Genomic DNA, 15,316 nt, shown 5'->3' on the forward strand with positions numbered 1-15,316 from the left:
AAATCTCCAAGCGGATATTAACAGTCTTTCAATGGGCTCACAGAAATTTGAAGTACAATAAGGCCTAATTTCAACTATTCCGCTATGGAAAACTTGAGGAAATAAAATCTAGATCAGAGTATAAAACAAATTCTAACCTCACAACAGAGCGGAAAACTAATGTGAAGGACTTTGGAGTGATAATGTCAGAGGACCTCACTTTCAAAGATCACAACACTGTCTTATCACATCTACTAGGGAAATGATAGGATTGATAATGAGAGCCTTTAAAACTGGAGATGCCAACCCAATGAGGATTCTCTTCAGAACTCTTACTCTCTCTAGGCTGGTGAAACTGCAGATCTGGGGGATATACAGAGAACTTTTCACTGCACGTATTAGCACAGTCAAGCACCTTAGTTACAGGGATCGTATAAAATCAGTTGACATGTACACGTGAAACGCAGGCAAGAAAGATACATAATTTACGCTTGGAAAATCGTTGGATTAGTCCTAAATCTGCACACAGAAATTACTCCCTACCACAGTAAAAAACTCGGCAAACGGTGCAGCATCCCGCCAGTAAAAAGCAGAAGCGCCGTGAGCATGCTGAGAGATAGCATAATAAGTGTCATGGGCCGAAGACTGTTCAGCTGCCTACTAGCATACATGAGGAGGGGGGGGGGGGGATTGCAAATAGACCGCTGGCTGTGTGCAAAAAGGAGCTGGACAGGCACCTAAAGAAAGTACCTAACCAGCAGGGCTGTGGTTCATACGTTGGTTTATGTGCGGCCAACAGTAATAGCCTGGTTGATCAGGTTCTGATCCACCGTGAGGCCTGGTCATGGACTTGGCCGCTGGGGCTTTGACCCATAAAACACCCTCCAGGTAGACTCAGGCAGGTATGCCACATATTTGACATTCCTATTCATCTACCTACCTGTCTTCTTTTTTTTCTCTTCCTGTGTTCTGTTTTTTAACATTCTTGTTATTCCTTGTCTATGTACAAGAGGAAAGAGCGGGGAGAGGGTGAGGGTGAATGGTTTGTACATAGTGGGAGGTGATCAGTGTTGTTAGTATAGAGGCAGCAGCAGGGTTGTGGTAGATACTGAGATGGTCATTGTTGTGGGTTGTGTTTGCCTGGTGGCAAAAGCTCTCGCTTCACACGGTGAGGGCCCGGGTTCGATTCCCGGCTAAGGTTGGAAACAGGCGTGTTTCCTTACACCGGTTGTCCATGTTCACCCATCAGTAATAATGGGTACCTGGGTGTTGGTCGACTGGTGTGGGTCGCATCCTGGGACAAAACTGACCTAATTTGCCCGAAATGCTCTGCATAACAAGCGGCTTTCTATATGACTCACGAAATCGTAATGACACGATTGCAAACAAACCATACCCCGGTTGGGATTGAACCCGCGGTCAGAGAGTCTCAAAACTCCAGCCCGTCGCGTTAGCCACTAGACCAGCTAGCCACAATAAGATTCATCCAACTAGGTATATTTCTACACCATAGGAAGGTTAGCACAGGCACCACTGTGACCACAAATGCAAGTTTTTACAGACGAATCTCCAGCTAGCGTGGCCGTGACGAACTCTAGCTCAAGTCCCTTCACTGGTTTGGTATGGTTTGTTTGCAATCGTGTCATTACGATTTCGTGAGTCATGTTGACGGCAGTGAAGGGACTTGAGCTAGAGTTCGTCACGGCCACGCTAGCTGGAGATTCGTCTGTAAAAACTTGCATTTGTGGTCACAGTGGTGCCTGTGCTAACCTTCCTATGGTGTAGAAATATACCTAGTTGGACGAATCTTATTGTGGCTAGCTGGTCTAGTGGCTAACGCGACGGGCTGGAGTTTTGAGACTCTCTGACCGCGGGTTCAATCCCGGCCGGGGTATGGTTGGCTTTCTATATAGTAGTATGTCATTGATGTCAGCTATGGTCTGTATACCTTGTACATGTACTTGTAGTAAATAAAGATATTATTATTATTATTATTATTATTATTATTATTATTATTATTATTATTATTATTATGAGTTAGCAGCAGGTGTTGGCTGTGGTAGGTACTGAGGTGAACATGCTGAGAGGTGAACATGCTGAGAGGTGAACATGCTGAGAGGTGAACATGCTGAGAGGTGAACATGCTGAGAGGTGAACATGCTGAGAGGTGAACATGCTGAGAGGTGAACATGCTGAGAGGTGAACATGCTGAGAGGTGAACATGCTGAGAGGTGAACATGCTGAGAGGTGAACATGCTGAGAGGTGAACATGCTGAGAGGTGAACATGCTGAGAGGTGAACATGCTGAGAGGTGAACATGGAGTGATCCAGGAGAGGGAAAGTTCTATTGGCTGAGTATCTTACCTGTCACCTACTATTTCCCCTTTTTGCTTTTAACGATAATACCATTACTGTGTATACACTCATGTACCCATTACTGTGTATACACTCTCATGTACCCATTACTGTGTATACACTCTCATGTACCCATTACTGTGTATACACTCTGATGTACCCATTACTGTGTATACACTCTCATGTACCCATTACTGTGTATACACTCTCATGTACCCATTACTGTGTATACACTCTCATGTACCCATTACTGTGTATACACTCTCATGTACCCATTACTGTGTATACACTCTCATGTACCCATTACTGTGTATACACTCTCATGTACCCATTACTGTGTATACACTCTCATGTACCCATTACTGTGTATACACTCTCATGTACCCATTACTGTGTATACACTCATGTACCCATTACTGTGTATACACTCTCATGTACCCATTACTGTGTATACACCCTCATGTACCCATTACTGTGTATACACTCATGTACCCATTACTGTGTATACACCCTCATGTACCCATTACTGTGTATACACCCTCATGTACCCATTACTGTGTATACACCCTCATGTACCCATTACTGTGTATACACTCATGTACCCATTACTGTGTATACACCCTCGTGTACCCATTACTGTGTATACACTCATGTACCCATTACTGTGTATACACCCTCGTGTACCCATTACTGTGTATACACTCATGTACCCATTACTGTGTATACACGCTCGTGTACCCATTACTGTGTATACACTCATGTACCCATTACTGTGTATACACCCTCGTGTACCCATTACTGTGTATACACTCATGTACCCATTACTGTGTATACACCCTCGTGTACCCATTACTGTGTATACACTCATGTACCCATTACTGTGTATACACACTCATGTACCCATTACTGTGTATACACACTCATGTACCCATTACTGTGTATACACTCATGTACCCATTACTGTGTATACACCCTCGTGTACCCATTACTGTGTATACACTCATGTACCCATTACTGTGTATACACACTCATGTACCCATTACTGTGTATACACTCATGTACCCATTACTGTGTATACACCCTCGTGTACCCATTACTGTGTATACACTCATGTACCCATTACTGTGTATACACACTCATGTACCCATTACTGTGTATACACCCTCGTGTACCCATTACTGTGTATACACTCATGTACCCATTACTGTGTATACACCCTCGTGTACCCATTACTGTGTATACACTCATGTACCCATTACTGTGTATACACCCTCGTGTACCCATTACTGTGTATACACCCTCATGTACCCATTACTGTGTATACACCCTCATGTACCCAACACTATATATAATGTACGCATTAATGAGCTTGCTTGTGTTGTTCCACAGCTCTGGGTGCTGCAGGATGGGCGCTCCTGGGGCTGGCGACGGTGGCCTTCCTGGCACTGTTACTACTCTACTTCGACACTGCTTCTCATGTTCTTCGTCACTGCCACGCCAGACACAAGAAAACCACTGCCATCGTTCTCACTGTCTACCCGGTAGGTTATGTCTGTGTTCATCGTTTTAGCACACAAAATGTATAAATTGTTTATTTTCTTTCGTGGCCGATGGCCTGGTGGCAAAAGCTCTCGGTTCACACGGTGAGTGGTTCGATTCCCAGCGAGGGTTGAAACATTTGGCGTGTTTCCTTACACCGGATGTCTATGTTCACCCATCAGTAAAATGGGTACCTGGGTGTTAGTCGACTGGTGTAGGTCGTATCCTGGGACAAAATTGACCTAATTTGCGGTAAATTCTCTGTATAACAAGTGGTTTTCTATATAGTATATTTGTCAACTAGGCCTGTATACCTTGTACATGTACTTGTAGAAATAAGGATATTATTATCAAGAGTATGGTGTCCACTTAGTGTTGGTAAGGGAACAGTTTTAACAAGGAAGTGGACTCTAAGGATTGGTTTCAGTTCCTTAAAGTGAGATATTGGCTTCACTGGCATCATCTTTTTTTCACTGTGCTTACCTAGACTCAGTGTCCAAACTGTTGGGTCTCTCTCTCTCTCTCTTTTTGTGTTGGCGGGACAGGCGAATCAAGTTGCCAGATCTAGGGAAGACTCTTAGTAATTTGATGACCGCCTGCATAACTCGGTAAACAGCCAAATAGCAGTAAGTTGTGTTATGTTGGCGGGGTGTGGAACAACTAGGATACTGGAGGCGCTGTTGACTTGACTTTTTTCATGAAGTCTGAGAGGTTCCCAGTTGCACATGGATGGGCTGGTTTGGAAATATGTTGGAAGTCCTAGTCCTTGACCAGGCCTCCTGGAGTGTGTACTATTTTTTTATGCCTCTGAGTGTTGAGTGATTTATGCGGATAAAATGCTGTGTAAATACTACTAGTAGCAATACTCAACAGAACTGAAGAGTGTGATTAGAGAAGTGATAAAAGATGTGAATCATGTCAAGACAGACGTTTTAAATTCAAGACCATTTGTTGCATTGTGATGAAATAGGGACTGACCATAAACAACAACTGTTGAATACCGGTGTGCGTTGGTTGTCGAGGGTCAGAAACCCGTATAGAGTAACGGAACTCCGAAATGCCCTCAGAGTTTATCCAAGACAAAAAATTGGCCAGAACTATTTCAGAATTTTGACTGGAAAGCCAAGCTCTTAAAACTCTTCTTCGGTTTCGTGTCTACATACCTGTGTGAGCTTCATTTAGTGTGCGTAATCAAACAAGCCACAACTTAATAAGCTGGTAAACAAGCAAGCTTAACTTTTGCATTAGTGAAATTTGGTGTTTTAACATGCTTGAATAAATGCTAGTAATTTTTTTCCAAATTGTCTTTATTAACTCTAATATCACGTTGTAATATTGAGTAAAAATATAGTTTCCCCATTCATTTGTTTTCAGTGTTCACAAGTTGGCAGCTCTCGACCGGTCCCCGGCGCACTAGACAAGTGCCGGTCCATACCATCTAAAAGTTGGAGAAGCACTGGTGTAACACACAGTTCCTACCAACTCTCTACCTCGTAGTAGTGACTGTGAAGCAATGGTCTAATACACAGTTCCTACCCACTCTCTACCTGGTAGTAATGACTGTGAAGCACTGGTCTAATACACAGTTCCTATCCACTCTCTACCTGGTAGTAATGACTGTGAAGCACTGGTCTAATACACAGTTCCTACCCACTCTCTACCTGGTAGTAATGACTGTGAAGCACTGGTCTAATACACAGTTCCTATCCACTCTCTACCTGGTAGTAATGACTGTGAAGCACTAGTCTAATACACAGTTCCTATCCACTCTCTACCTGGTAGTAATGACTGTGAAGCAATGGTCTAACACAGTTCCTACCCACTCTCTACCTGGTAGTAATGACTGTGAAGCACTGGTCTAATACACAGTTCCTACCCACTCTCTACCTGGTAGTAATGACTGTGAAGCACTGGTCTAATACACAGTTCCTAACCACTCCCTACCTGGTAGTAAAGTTTGAGAAGCACTGGTCTAACACAAGCTTTCTTGCTCTCTTTTCACTTGGTCGTAATGTCTAAGATAACTTACACAGTGTTTTTTTATCCAGATAATGTTGATAGGCGCCCCATCTTACAGTGACAACTGGTACTTTTTTGAGAGTGAAATTCTCACGACCATTACTATTTTGAACGTGTACAGCTCCTCTAGACCAAATGAATGTTTCCGAAAAATCATAAATGACTTGTTTGACACAAGATAATCTCAAGCTCTGTTTTCTACTTACAAAAGGTAACTGTCACGTTATTGGTGAAGCTCACTATTAACAGTCCTATTCATCAAATACGGATAATTTTTGTCTTCGGTAAAGTAATGCATCGTAATGTGCGAGATTTTAAGGACGAATATTGCCAATTTCTTACAAAATTGTTTCATATATTAAGATGGAGGAGAAAGTTCCAAATTTCTGAATCAAGAGCTCTTTCCCAGCATCCCATTGAAGGGTGTTGTTTCATAGCCAGGTGGCTCCTGGATGTACCAGCTGCCTTAGCAGTCTTTTATCCAAGAGCAGGTGGAAACTTCTCCAGAATACTAAATTTATCCTTAGAATTCTCTTCAGAGAGAAGCACTATTAATGGAGGTGAAAGACCCTTGATTCAAAGACCTGAACCTATTGTTCCCTTTGAATCAAAACTGATTCTCTCATTCCTTGCATGACAGGGGACTTGAGCTAGAGTTCGTCACAGCCACGATGGTGTGGGATTCGTCTGTAAAAGCTTGCATTTGTAGCCACAGTGGTTGCCCATTCTAACCTTCCTACGGTGTATAAAAATATACCTAGTTGGATGAATCTTCTTAGAGCCAGTTGGTCCAGTGGTTAACACACTGGCCTGCGAGTTTTAGGATTCACTCGCCATGGGTTCAAACCACACTCGTTCCCTGATTTGTTTACAATCGTATTATTACGATTTCGTGAGTCAACTAATGTTTAGCTCTTTCTCATGAACAATACTAATTATTATTAAATTTTCAGGTCCTAGGTTTGTGCAGCTACTTGGGGATACTTTTCCAGAAAGCTAACATATTCCTGGACTTGGCTGCACAATTGTGGTTCGCTCTCTGCATGTGGCAGTTCCTCGATCTTACTCTTACGTACTTTGGGGGAGAATCTCGCTTCGTGGCCAAGATGAAGGGAGCGGTGCTACCCTGGAAGGGTCCTCCGTGCTGCTGCTGGCCCTGCTGTATTTGTCCCAAGTCACCAGTTAGCAAGTATGTGTTGATCAATACACTAACAGCAACATTATTATTGTGGTTGTATGTGAATGTTATACAATATCAACAGTATGAAGAATTAAGACACAGTCTTCCCATGATGTCCTGGAATTTGTATTGATAAAGCCACTGGATGGCGAAACGTTTACAAATAGATACCAAGATGTTGCGCATGTCTAATTCTTCATTATTATGGTTGTTGTTACGATTATATTCTTAGGGAAGTCTTGAAACTATAAGGTTCACACAGTGCTGAGGGAATAGCAGGTAATTAAGTTTGATTCAGCGGAAAAGATAACAGGTCGAGTTCTTTCAATAGGAGCACCTCAGCATCAAGACACCCCGTTGGAAGGGAAATTAACGACAGTGAGTTGAATAAAAGTTGAAGCTGGCTAATTTTAAGAAAATGACGGTAGAATACAGAATTTTGCAAACAAAAAAAAAAAAATATGCTTCCAGCACGCGCGCGCGCGCACACACACACACACACACACACACACACACACACACACGCAGAAAGAGAGAAAGAGAATAGTATCAAACACAGATTACGTTCTCAACTTTTCGTGTCATCCTCACAGACAACAGATCCGCTTCGTCAAGATCTTGGTGATACAGCATCCGTGGGTCCAACTGGTCATCTCCATCATCCAGATCACTCTGTGGCTGGAGGGATGGTGAGTATTAAAAGGTAGCTTCAAATGAGCTGATGTAGGTAACAGCTCTTAGCTGTAAAGTCAGGAACCCTAACCTAACCATGTAAAACCCCGTGTTAAAATTAGGATTAATTGATTCGAAAGGTGGAAGAGAGAGGATCGTCTGCTGTCGATCAACTAAAGATATGAATATTAAACATCACCTGGTCACTGGAAGGTAGCCACGGACTTGCTTGCAGATCCTCCCACACACTAAATTGTCTTCACCTTCCACAGGTACACCCAGCTGGACATGCGACCCAGCAACGCATATATCTACATCTACATCATCTCCACCCTCTCCTTCGCCTTCGGATTGTGGGCCTTTATCGTAGGCTTCAAGGCTTCTCTTCAACAGCTACAAGAGTTCCACTACACGCCCAAGATAGTGACCTTCCAGCTGTGTCTAGTCTTCCTTCGGCTTCAAGCAATTATTGTTAATTCTATCCTGGTGCCCAGCGGAGCCATACCTTGCCTTCCACCCATTTCACCCAGAGTCTTCGCTAACAGTGAGTCTTTTAGATGTATGTCAGCCAGAGTCTTCGCTGACAGTGAGTCTTTTAGATGTATGTCAGCCAGAGTCTTTGCTAACAGTGAGTCTTTTAGATGTATCTCAGCCAGAGTCTTCGCTAACAGTGAGTTCTCTAGATCTAGCCAGAGTCTTCGTAAGTTAAGGCTACCTCGGTAAGTTATATTTATAGCAAAATTAAATATTAACTTTTGCAAATTTATAGAACCATTGTGCGAGTCACATAAAATATTTTTTGTTATTAAGTATTGTGAAGGCTTACTCAGCCCTGTAACAACTTCAGTAAGTATTACTAAGGCTGGCTCCTCCTCAGGAAAATTAATGAATAGAAAAAGAAATAATAACAGACAAACATGAACACTTTATTATATAGAAATTTAAAATATAAAACACTTAAATATGAAATATTAATCCTACATTAAAGAAAATGAAAAATATAAATAACTTAATTCAACGCTAATATATAGGGGTGTCTGGTGTTGGTGACACTGTGTTGTTGAAATCGTAGCCGTTGCTGATGATGGGGGGGGGGGTCGCAGGTGTTGGTTACGACCCACTGGCTAGTTCTTCACAGTAGATAGGGCCTTGAGTATAATATCCCGATGACAGGAAAGCAGGTTCTTTACCGCTGCAATGCTGTGGGGTTACGTCCTGCAATTTCATACAGGTGCACAGGTAATTAGATCCAAAATGGGGAAGTCTCTGGACGTTAGTCCTTCTCCTGTTCTTCTCGTTGATTGACAGGTGACCCTCACTGTCATCCAAGAGTAGTGTTGGGAGCTGTGAGTCGAGTGATTTACTGTTTGACCAGAGCCCCAAACGTCACCTTTCGGGGGGGGGAAGAGGGAGGGGAAGGGATAGCGGGAGCTAGACTGACCCTACCTTAACAAGCAGCCGGCAATGAAACTATCACTTTCGGGGAGGGGGAAGAAAGGCGGGAGCTTGACTTACCCTACCTTAACTAGTAGCCGGCAATGAAACTATTGTTACTATATCGCTACTCCTGTCTATCGAACTTTTCCCTCACACTCCCCCATACCAAACTTATAGTCAAGGAGTATAAGAAGAATAGGCGAGGAAAAAGTTCTAACATGTGGAAGTCGCGTAAGGCAACAAATCTTCTACTGACTGTCACGACTTAACCAGTCAGAGAAATAATTGGATAAACCATTGATATACACAATATGGAACATAAAAGCCTGGAGTGCCAATGTCCACCTCAAGAGGCGACTGTTGGTTCCCTTAAAAGTTTCTAGGTATATCAAAGGTTTGTGGTCCGTTTCTAAAATGAATTCTTTTCCCAGCAAATAAAATTTAAGTTTGGAGATACCCCACACAAGGGCCAAACATTCCTTTTCTATGGTGGAGTATCTCGTTTCTGCGGGAAGGAGTTTCTGGCTTAGGAAGCATACAGGGAAGGGAGTACCATCATGGTATTGTAGTAACACCACACCTAAGCCAGTATTGGAGGCATCAGTTCTCAAACAAAATGTTTTATTAATCTCTGGAATCTTAAGTATAGGGTCTTTCGAAAAGATACTTTTAATCTCATTAAACTTTTCCCGAGCTACGTCGGAAAGTTCAAGAGGTACCTTCACAGACTTTTTATGGAAGTCTGATAAGATGCCTGTAAGATCAGTAAGGTTCGAGATAAACCGTGCATAAAAATTTACAGAACCAAGAAAGCTTCGCGTGAGCTTCTTGGTTTTGGGGAATTTAAATTTTAATAAAGCTTTGATCTTACTGGGGAGAGGCTGCAGTGTGTTATTAGAAAGTATCAGTCCAAGATATCTAATCTTGTTATACCCAAGGAAGCATTTCTTCGGCTTGGCAGTGAGGCCATGTGAGTGTAACCTACGCAAAATTGATGTTAATATTTGGATATGTTCTCCCCACGTAGATGTCATTACGTAAATGTTATCAAAATAAACTGAAACATTTGGCATATTACCCAAGACCTTTCTCACGTAGGTAGCACAGGCAGTTACCAAACCGAAGGGCATAGTTCTATACTGCATCAGTCCTTGGTGTGTAGGAAAAGCGGTGTACTGCTTAGAAGAAGGATCTAACGTTACCTGATGATATGCCTGCGCAATATCAATCTCTGAAAAGAAGGAAGAGTCATAAAATTTGTGTAGATCGCTATCTATTAAGGGCATAGGCTCAGCATCCCACCGAGTTATAGCATTAAGGCCTCTGAAGTCAATAGCAAGTCTATATGAATTATCCGCCTTCTTAACCATGACTACTGGTGAGCAATATGCAGATACTGAAGGTTCAATGATCTTTAGTTTTAATAATTTGTCTACCTCTCGGTCAAATGCATCCCTAAGGTGAACTGGAACTGGGTATAATTTCCATTTAATAGGATTGTCCACCAATAAGTCAATCTTATGGACTACCGTGGAGGTGACACCTGGAATATCAGTAAAGACGTCTGAAAAGTTACTCACACATTGAAGTAATTCATGTCTCTTATGGTCATCCAAAGATTCATTAATATTAATGTTGGTTGCGCCCGAGTGGTCCAGAGTCACCAAGTCATGTAGTTCTTCATCATAGTCTAAGTTAGAGGTGTCAATTACGCACACTTTACATTCTTCAGTTGTTTTATCAAGTTCGTGTGGAAAAACTAAGTCAAAGTTATTAAGGCAGTTAACCGAATTTCTTTGGTAATATTTCTTAAGGATGTTGATATGATAAAGCTTAGGTTTCCCCTTGACTTCTATGAGGTAGTCAACTTTCCCACAAGTTTTTAATACTTTATATGGACCTTTCCATGCTACTAATAATTTATTTGACTTAATCGGCAAAAGTACAAGAACTTCATCCCCTACATTAAAACTTCTCCTCTGACTTTTGGAGTCAAAATAGGTTTTGTACTGGTCCATTGACAAACTTAAGTTTTTCGAAACTATGTCAGAGGTCTCCTCAAGTTTAGATCTAAGGTCATGAAGGATGGACAATGGACCTCTGGCCTGTCTACCATAGAGAAGTTCAAAAGGTGAAAACCCCAAAGAGTCACTGGGAACTTCCCTCATGGCAAACAAAGCACAGGGTAGGTAACGATGCCACTCCTTAGGTTTAAGGGAGCAAAGTTTCCTTAAAATGGACTTGAGAATCGAATGCTGGCGCTCAATCCTCCCATTACAGCTGGGATGATAGGGTGTGGTGAAGAGAGGCTTCACTTCCAGAAGTTGGTAGAGATCTTGCATTAAGTCAGATGTGAATTGTGTCCCACGGTCAGACAAAATTTCTCTAGGGATGCCCACTCTGGAGAAGATGGACAAAAGGGCTTCAGCCACCTCTGTAGTAGTTATGGTCTTTAAGGGAACGGCTTCAGGGAAACTCGAAGCATAATCAACTAATGTTAATATATATCTATGTCCCCCAGATGAAAGTGGAGATAAAGGACCAACGATGTCAATAGCTACTCATTCAAAAGGTACCGTAAAGACTGGCATTTTGACCATAGGTACTCGCCTGGTACCTCGGGAGGATGACAGTTGGCAAACTTTACACGATCTACAATAGGTAGTGACATCTGAGGACATTTTAGGCCAAAAATAGGTTTCCCTAATTTTATTTAAAGTTTTACGATGTGAGAAATGTCCGGCCACTTGCAGGTCATGAGCCATTTTAAGAACAGTCTCTCTGCATTGACTTGGAACAACTAAGATTGAATAGTCTATCTCATCTGAATTTAATTTGAATACTGACTTGTGCAAGATACCTTTTATATATTCAAATTTATATGAAAAGTTTTTCCTTTGGATAACTTGATTTTGTTTAGCGGCATTATGGCAATTCTGAAGAGAAGGGCAATTACGTTGTAAATTGACAAATGAGTCCTTCGATATATCTAAAGGCTTGAAGTCAGGGAAAATCAAAGGATGGACAGTAGGAGAAGCCTGGGCTTTGGTCTGAGCCCTAGTCAAGACATTTATAGTATCGGAGGTGATATCTTCACTTTCATCTAACAAGTGAACCGGTGATCCTACTACCTCGCTTTCGAGAGTAGCATCACTGGTTTTTAATCCCACATGAATCTCACGAGACATTGTCTCATCTGAACTTTCGAGGGGCTTCTCCGACTCTACAGGAAGAGGATCTGAAACACCTATGTCCATCTTTGGTGATGAAAGGTCAACCTCAGAAGGAAGAATGGCACCTTTTACATTACCTATTAGTACAGAGCAAGAAGTGATGGGAGCTAGTACGGCTTCAGACCAACCTGTGAACCATTTAGACCTAATGGAACAATGGATGGTAGGAAAAGTGTCTGTACGGCCCAAATAGTCTGAAAGTATAGCAGAGGAATGAGTTTCTTTATGATTAGGGAACAGCTTATCAGAAATTACTATACATGTGCATCCAGTGTCTCGTAAAATGGTAGATACATTAAGTCCATTAACTGTTCCTGAACAGAAGGGTGCTTGGTCATTACAGTCTTTAAAACATCTTCCAACTTTTTGGACCTTCTTAGAAGGACAATCTGGACGTTTATGTTCCTTAACACCACACAAATGACAAACAGGAATAAAAGAAGTCATTTTACTTTCCACTAGAGGCTTTGATTTCTTAAGGTCCGATGAACCCTTGCCCTTAGGGTTCGATCCCTTTAGGTCTTTATAGGAATTGTGAGCCTCAGCATACAGGTCAGCAGCCTCAGCAACTTCCTCAGCTTTAATCAGGTTACGTTCTCTGATGAATGTTCGTATCTGATGGGGAAGAGCTGTCAGGAACTGGTCAGCAACCATGAAGTCTCTAAGAGATTCATAACTGCGATCAATTCCTGAACCCTCTATCCAAAAGTCGAACAAACGAAAGAGTGTTACCTGTAACTGTTGAAAGTTCTGGCCAGGCTGTAAGGTGGCATACCTGAAATCTTTCCTGTAAGAATTAGTGGTTTTTTGATATGCTTTAAGGATTGCCTTCTTCAGTAGGTTATAATTACATATGATATCCTGCGACAAAGTTGCATAGATATTTAAGGCTGTACCAGAAAATAACATTCCTAACCTGGTAGCCCAGGTGTCAGCAGGCCATTCACAGAGGGTAGTGGTATTTTCAAACCTGATAATGTATGAAGTAATGTCTTCCCCCTCTGTGAAGGGAGGTAAATTAGGTGTTGGAATATGTGCACTAGCTGCACGTTGTTCCATTACTCCTTCATCTAATTGCTGTTGTGAGAAAGTTAACTTTTTATTCTCTAATTCAAGACGAGCTTGTTCGAGCTCGCTATCCTTTTCTCTCTCCCTTAACTCATATTCTCTGTCCTTTGCTCTTTCCTCAAGTTCCCTTAATTTAACTTGTTCCTCATGTACTTTAGCTCTTTCCTCACGATCAAGTCTATCACGCTCTTTTTTGTCTTCTCTTTCGATTCTCAATCTCTCCTTTTCCTCTTCTCTTTTGATTCTCTCTCTCTCCTTTTCAATTCTTTCCTGGATTTTAGCACTAATGAAACATTCTAAATTTTTCCCCGTTATTCCTAACTTACTTCCAGCGTTCATCCAAAACTGGTATTCCTCCATGCTTGCAAGAATAACTTAAACTATCAGGGGAAATGAAACGGGTATTAAAGAAAACGGAGGGTTCAATTCCTGCTCCGCTCAAACTGTAAATAAATCAGAGGGCTCGATCCCTACTTCAATTAAACAATATGTATTAATGAAAACGAAGGGTTCTATGCCGGCTCCGAGCAAACAGCAAGTAGAATGGGGTCCCTTGACCATCCAATCTTCTCACCAACAAATCAAGAGTGTCCTATGACAGTTCCCTTGATATTATAAAGAGCTCAATGAAACAAGTTGTCACTGGAAAATCTCGGGTCCCTAGAGTCTAATCCTCCAAATTGTTTCAAGCTTACATAAAAAAGTGGCAGAATTAAATATTATATCCTGCCTGACTTGACTTACAATAATTTGAGACTATAACAATCACCAAATCTATTAAATACCTGTACTGTAGTCCTACCATAGAGAATGATTACTCATGGCTGGTGGTAACCGTCTGTGGTATGTAGCGTTGAAGTTCCAATGGTAGATTCGAGATGGAATTGAATCTTGATTCTGTCTGAGTTGTATCCTGGCAAGGTCGCCACTTGTGAAGGCTTTCTCAGCCCTGTAACAACTTCAGTAAGTATTACTAAGGCTGGCTGGCTCCTCAGGAAAATTAATGAATAGAAAAAGAAATAATAACAGACAAACATAAACACTTTATTATATAGAAATTTAAAATATAAAACACTTCAATATGAAATATTAATCCTACATTAAAGAAAATGAAAAATGAAAAATATGAATAACTTAATTCAACGCTAATATATAGGGGTGTCTGGTGTTGGTGACACTGTGTTGTTGAAATCGTAGCCGTTGCTGATGATGGGGGGGGTCGCAGGTGTTGGTTACGACCCACTGGCTAGTTCTTCACAGTAGATAGGGCCTTGAGTATAATATCCCGATGACAGGAAAGCAGGTTCTTTACCGCTGCAATGCTGTGGGGTTACGTCCTGCAATTTCATACAGGTGCACAGGTAATTAGATCCAAAATGGGGAAGTCTCTGGACGTTAGTCCTTCTCCTGTTCTTCTTGTTGATTGACAGGTGACCCTCACTGTCATCCAAGAGTAGTGTTGGGAGCTGTGAGTCGAGTGATTTACTGTTTGACCAGAGCCCCACACGTCACCTTTCGGGGGAGTCAAACTATCACTTTCAGGGAGGGGGAAAAAAGGCTGGAAAAACGGGAGCTTGACTTACCCTACCTTAACTAGTAGCCGGCAATAAAACTATTGTTACTATATCGCTACTCCTATCTATTGAACTTTTCCCTCACAAGTATAATACATAGAAATGAAATGAAAATGTGAATGAAACGATTTGTATACCTATGGGACCAGTGTGTACCTGTAGTGCTGGTACCTATAGTGTTGGTACCTATAGTGCTGGTACCCATAATGTCAGTCTGGGAGGTGTGCGCGCCCACAGTCACTAAGGTTAGGTTCATCAAG

At 41.8% G+C, this 15,316-nt stretch overlaps 1 protein-coding gene across 1 annotated transcript in view; it reads left to right on the forward strand.

The window, feature by feature from the left end:
- LOC128702598 (organic solute transporter subunit alpha) overlaps positions 1-15,316 on the forward strand; it is a 349,376-nt gene that overhangs the window by 316,268 nt on the left and 17,792 nt on the right. Inside the window, exons 2-5 of the mRNA XM_053796900.2 lie at positions 3,724-3,875; positions 6,846-7,081; positions 7,666-7,761; positions 8,017-8,288. Coding sequence (XP_053652875.2) covers positions 3,724-3,875; positions 6,846-7,081; positions 7,666-7,761; positions 8,017-8,288 — 756 coding nt within the window. The remainder of the gene's footprint in view (positions 1-3,723; positions 3,876-6,845; positions 7,082-7,665; positions 7,762-8,016; positions 8,289-15,316) is intronic.

This window comes from Cherax quadricarinatus, chromosome 79, assembly GCF_038502225.1.
Source record: "Cherax quadricarinatus isolate ZL_2023a chromosome 79, ASM3850222v1, whole genome shotgun sequence".
Lineage (NCBI taxonomy): Eukaryota > Metazoa > Arthropoda > Malacostraca > Decapoda > Parastacidae > Cherax > Cherax quadricarinatus.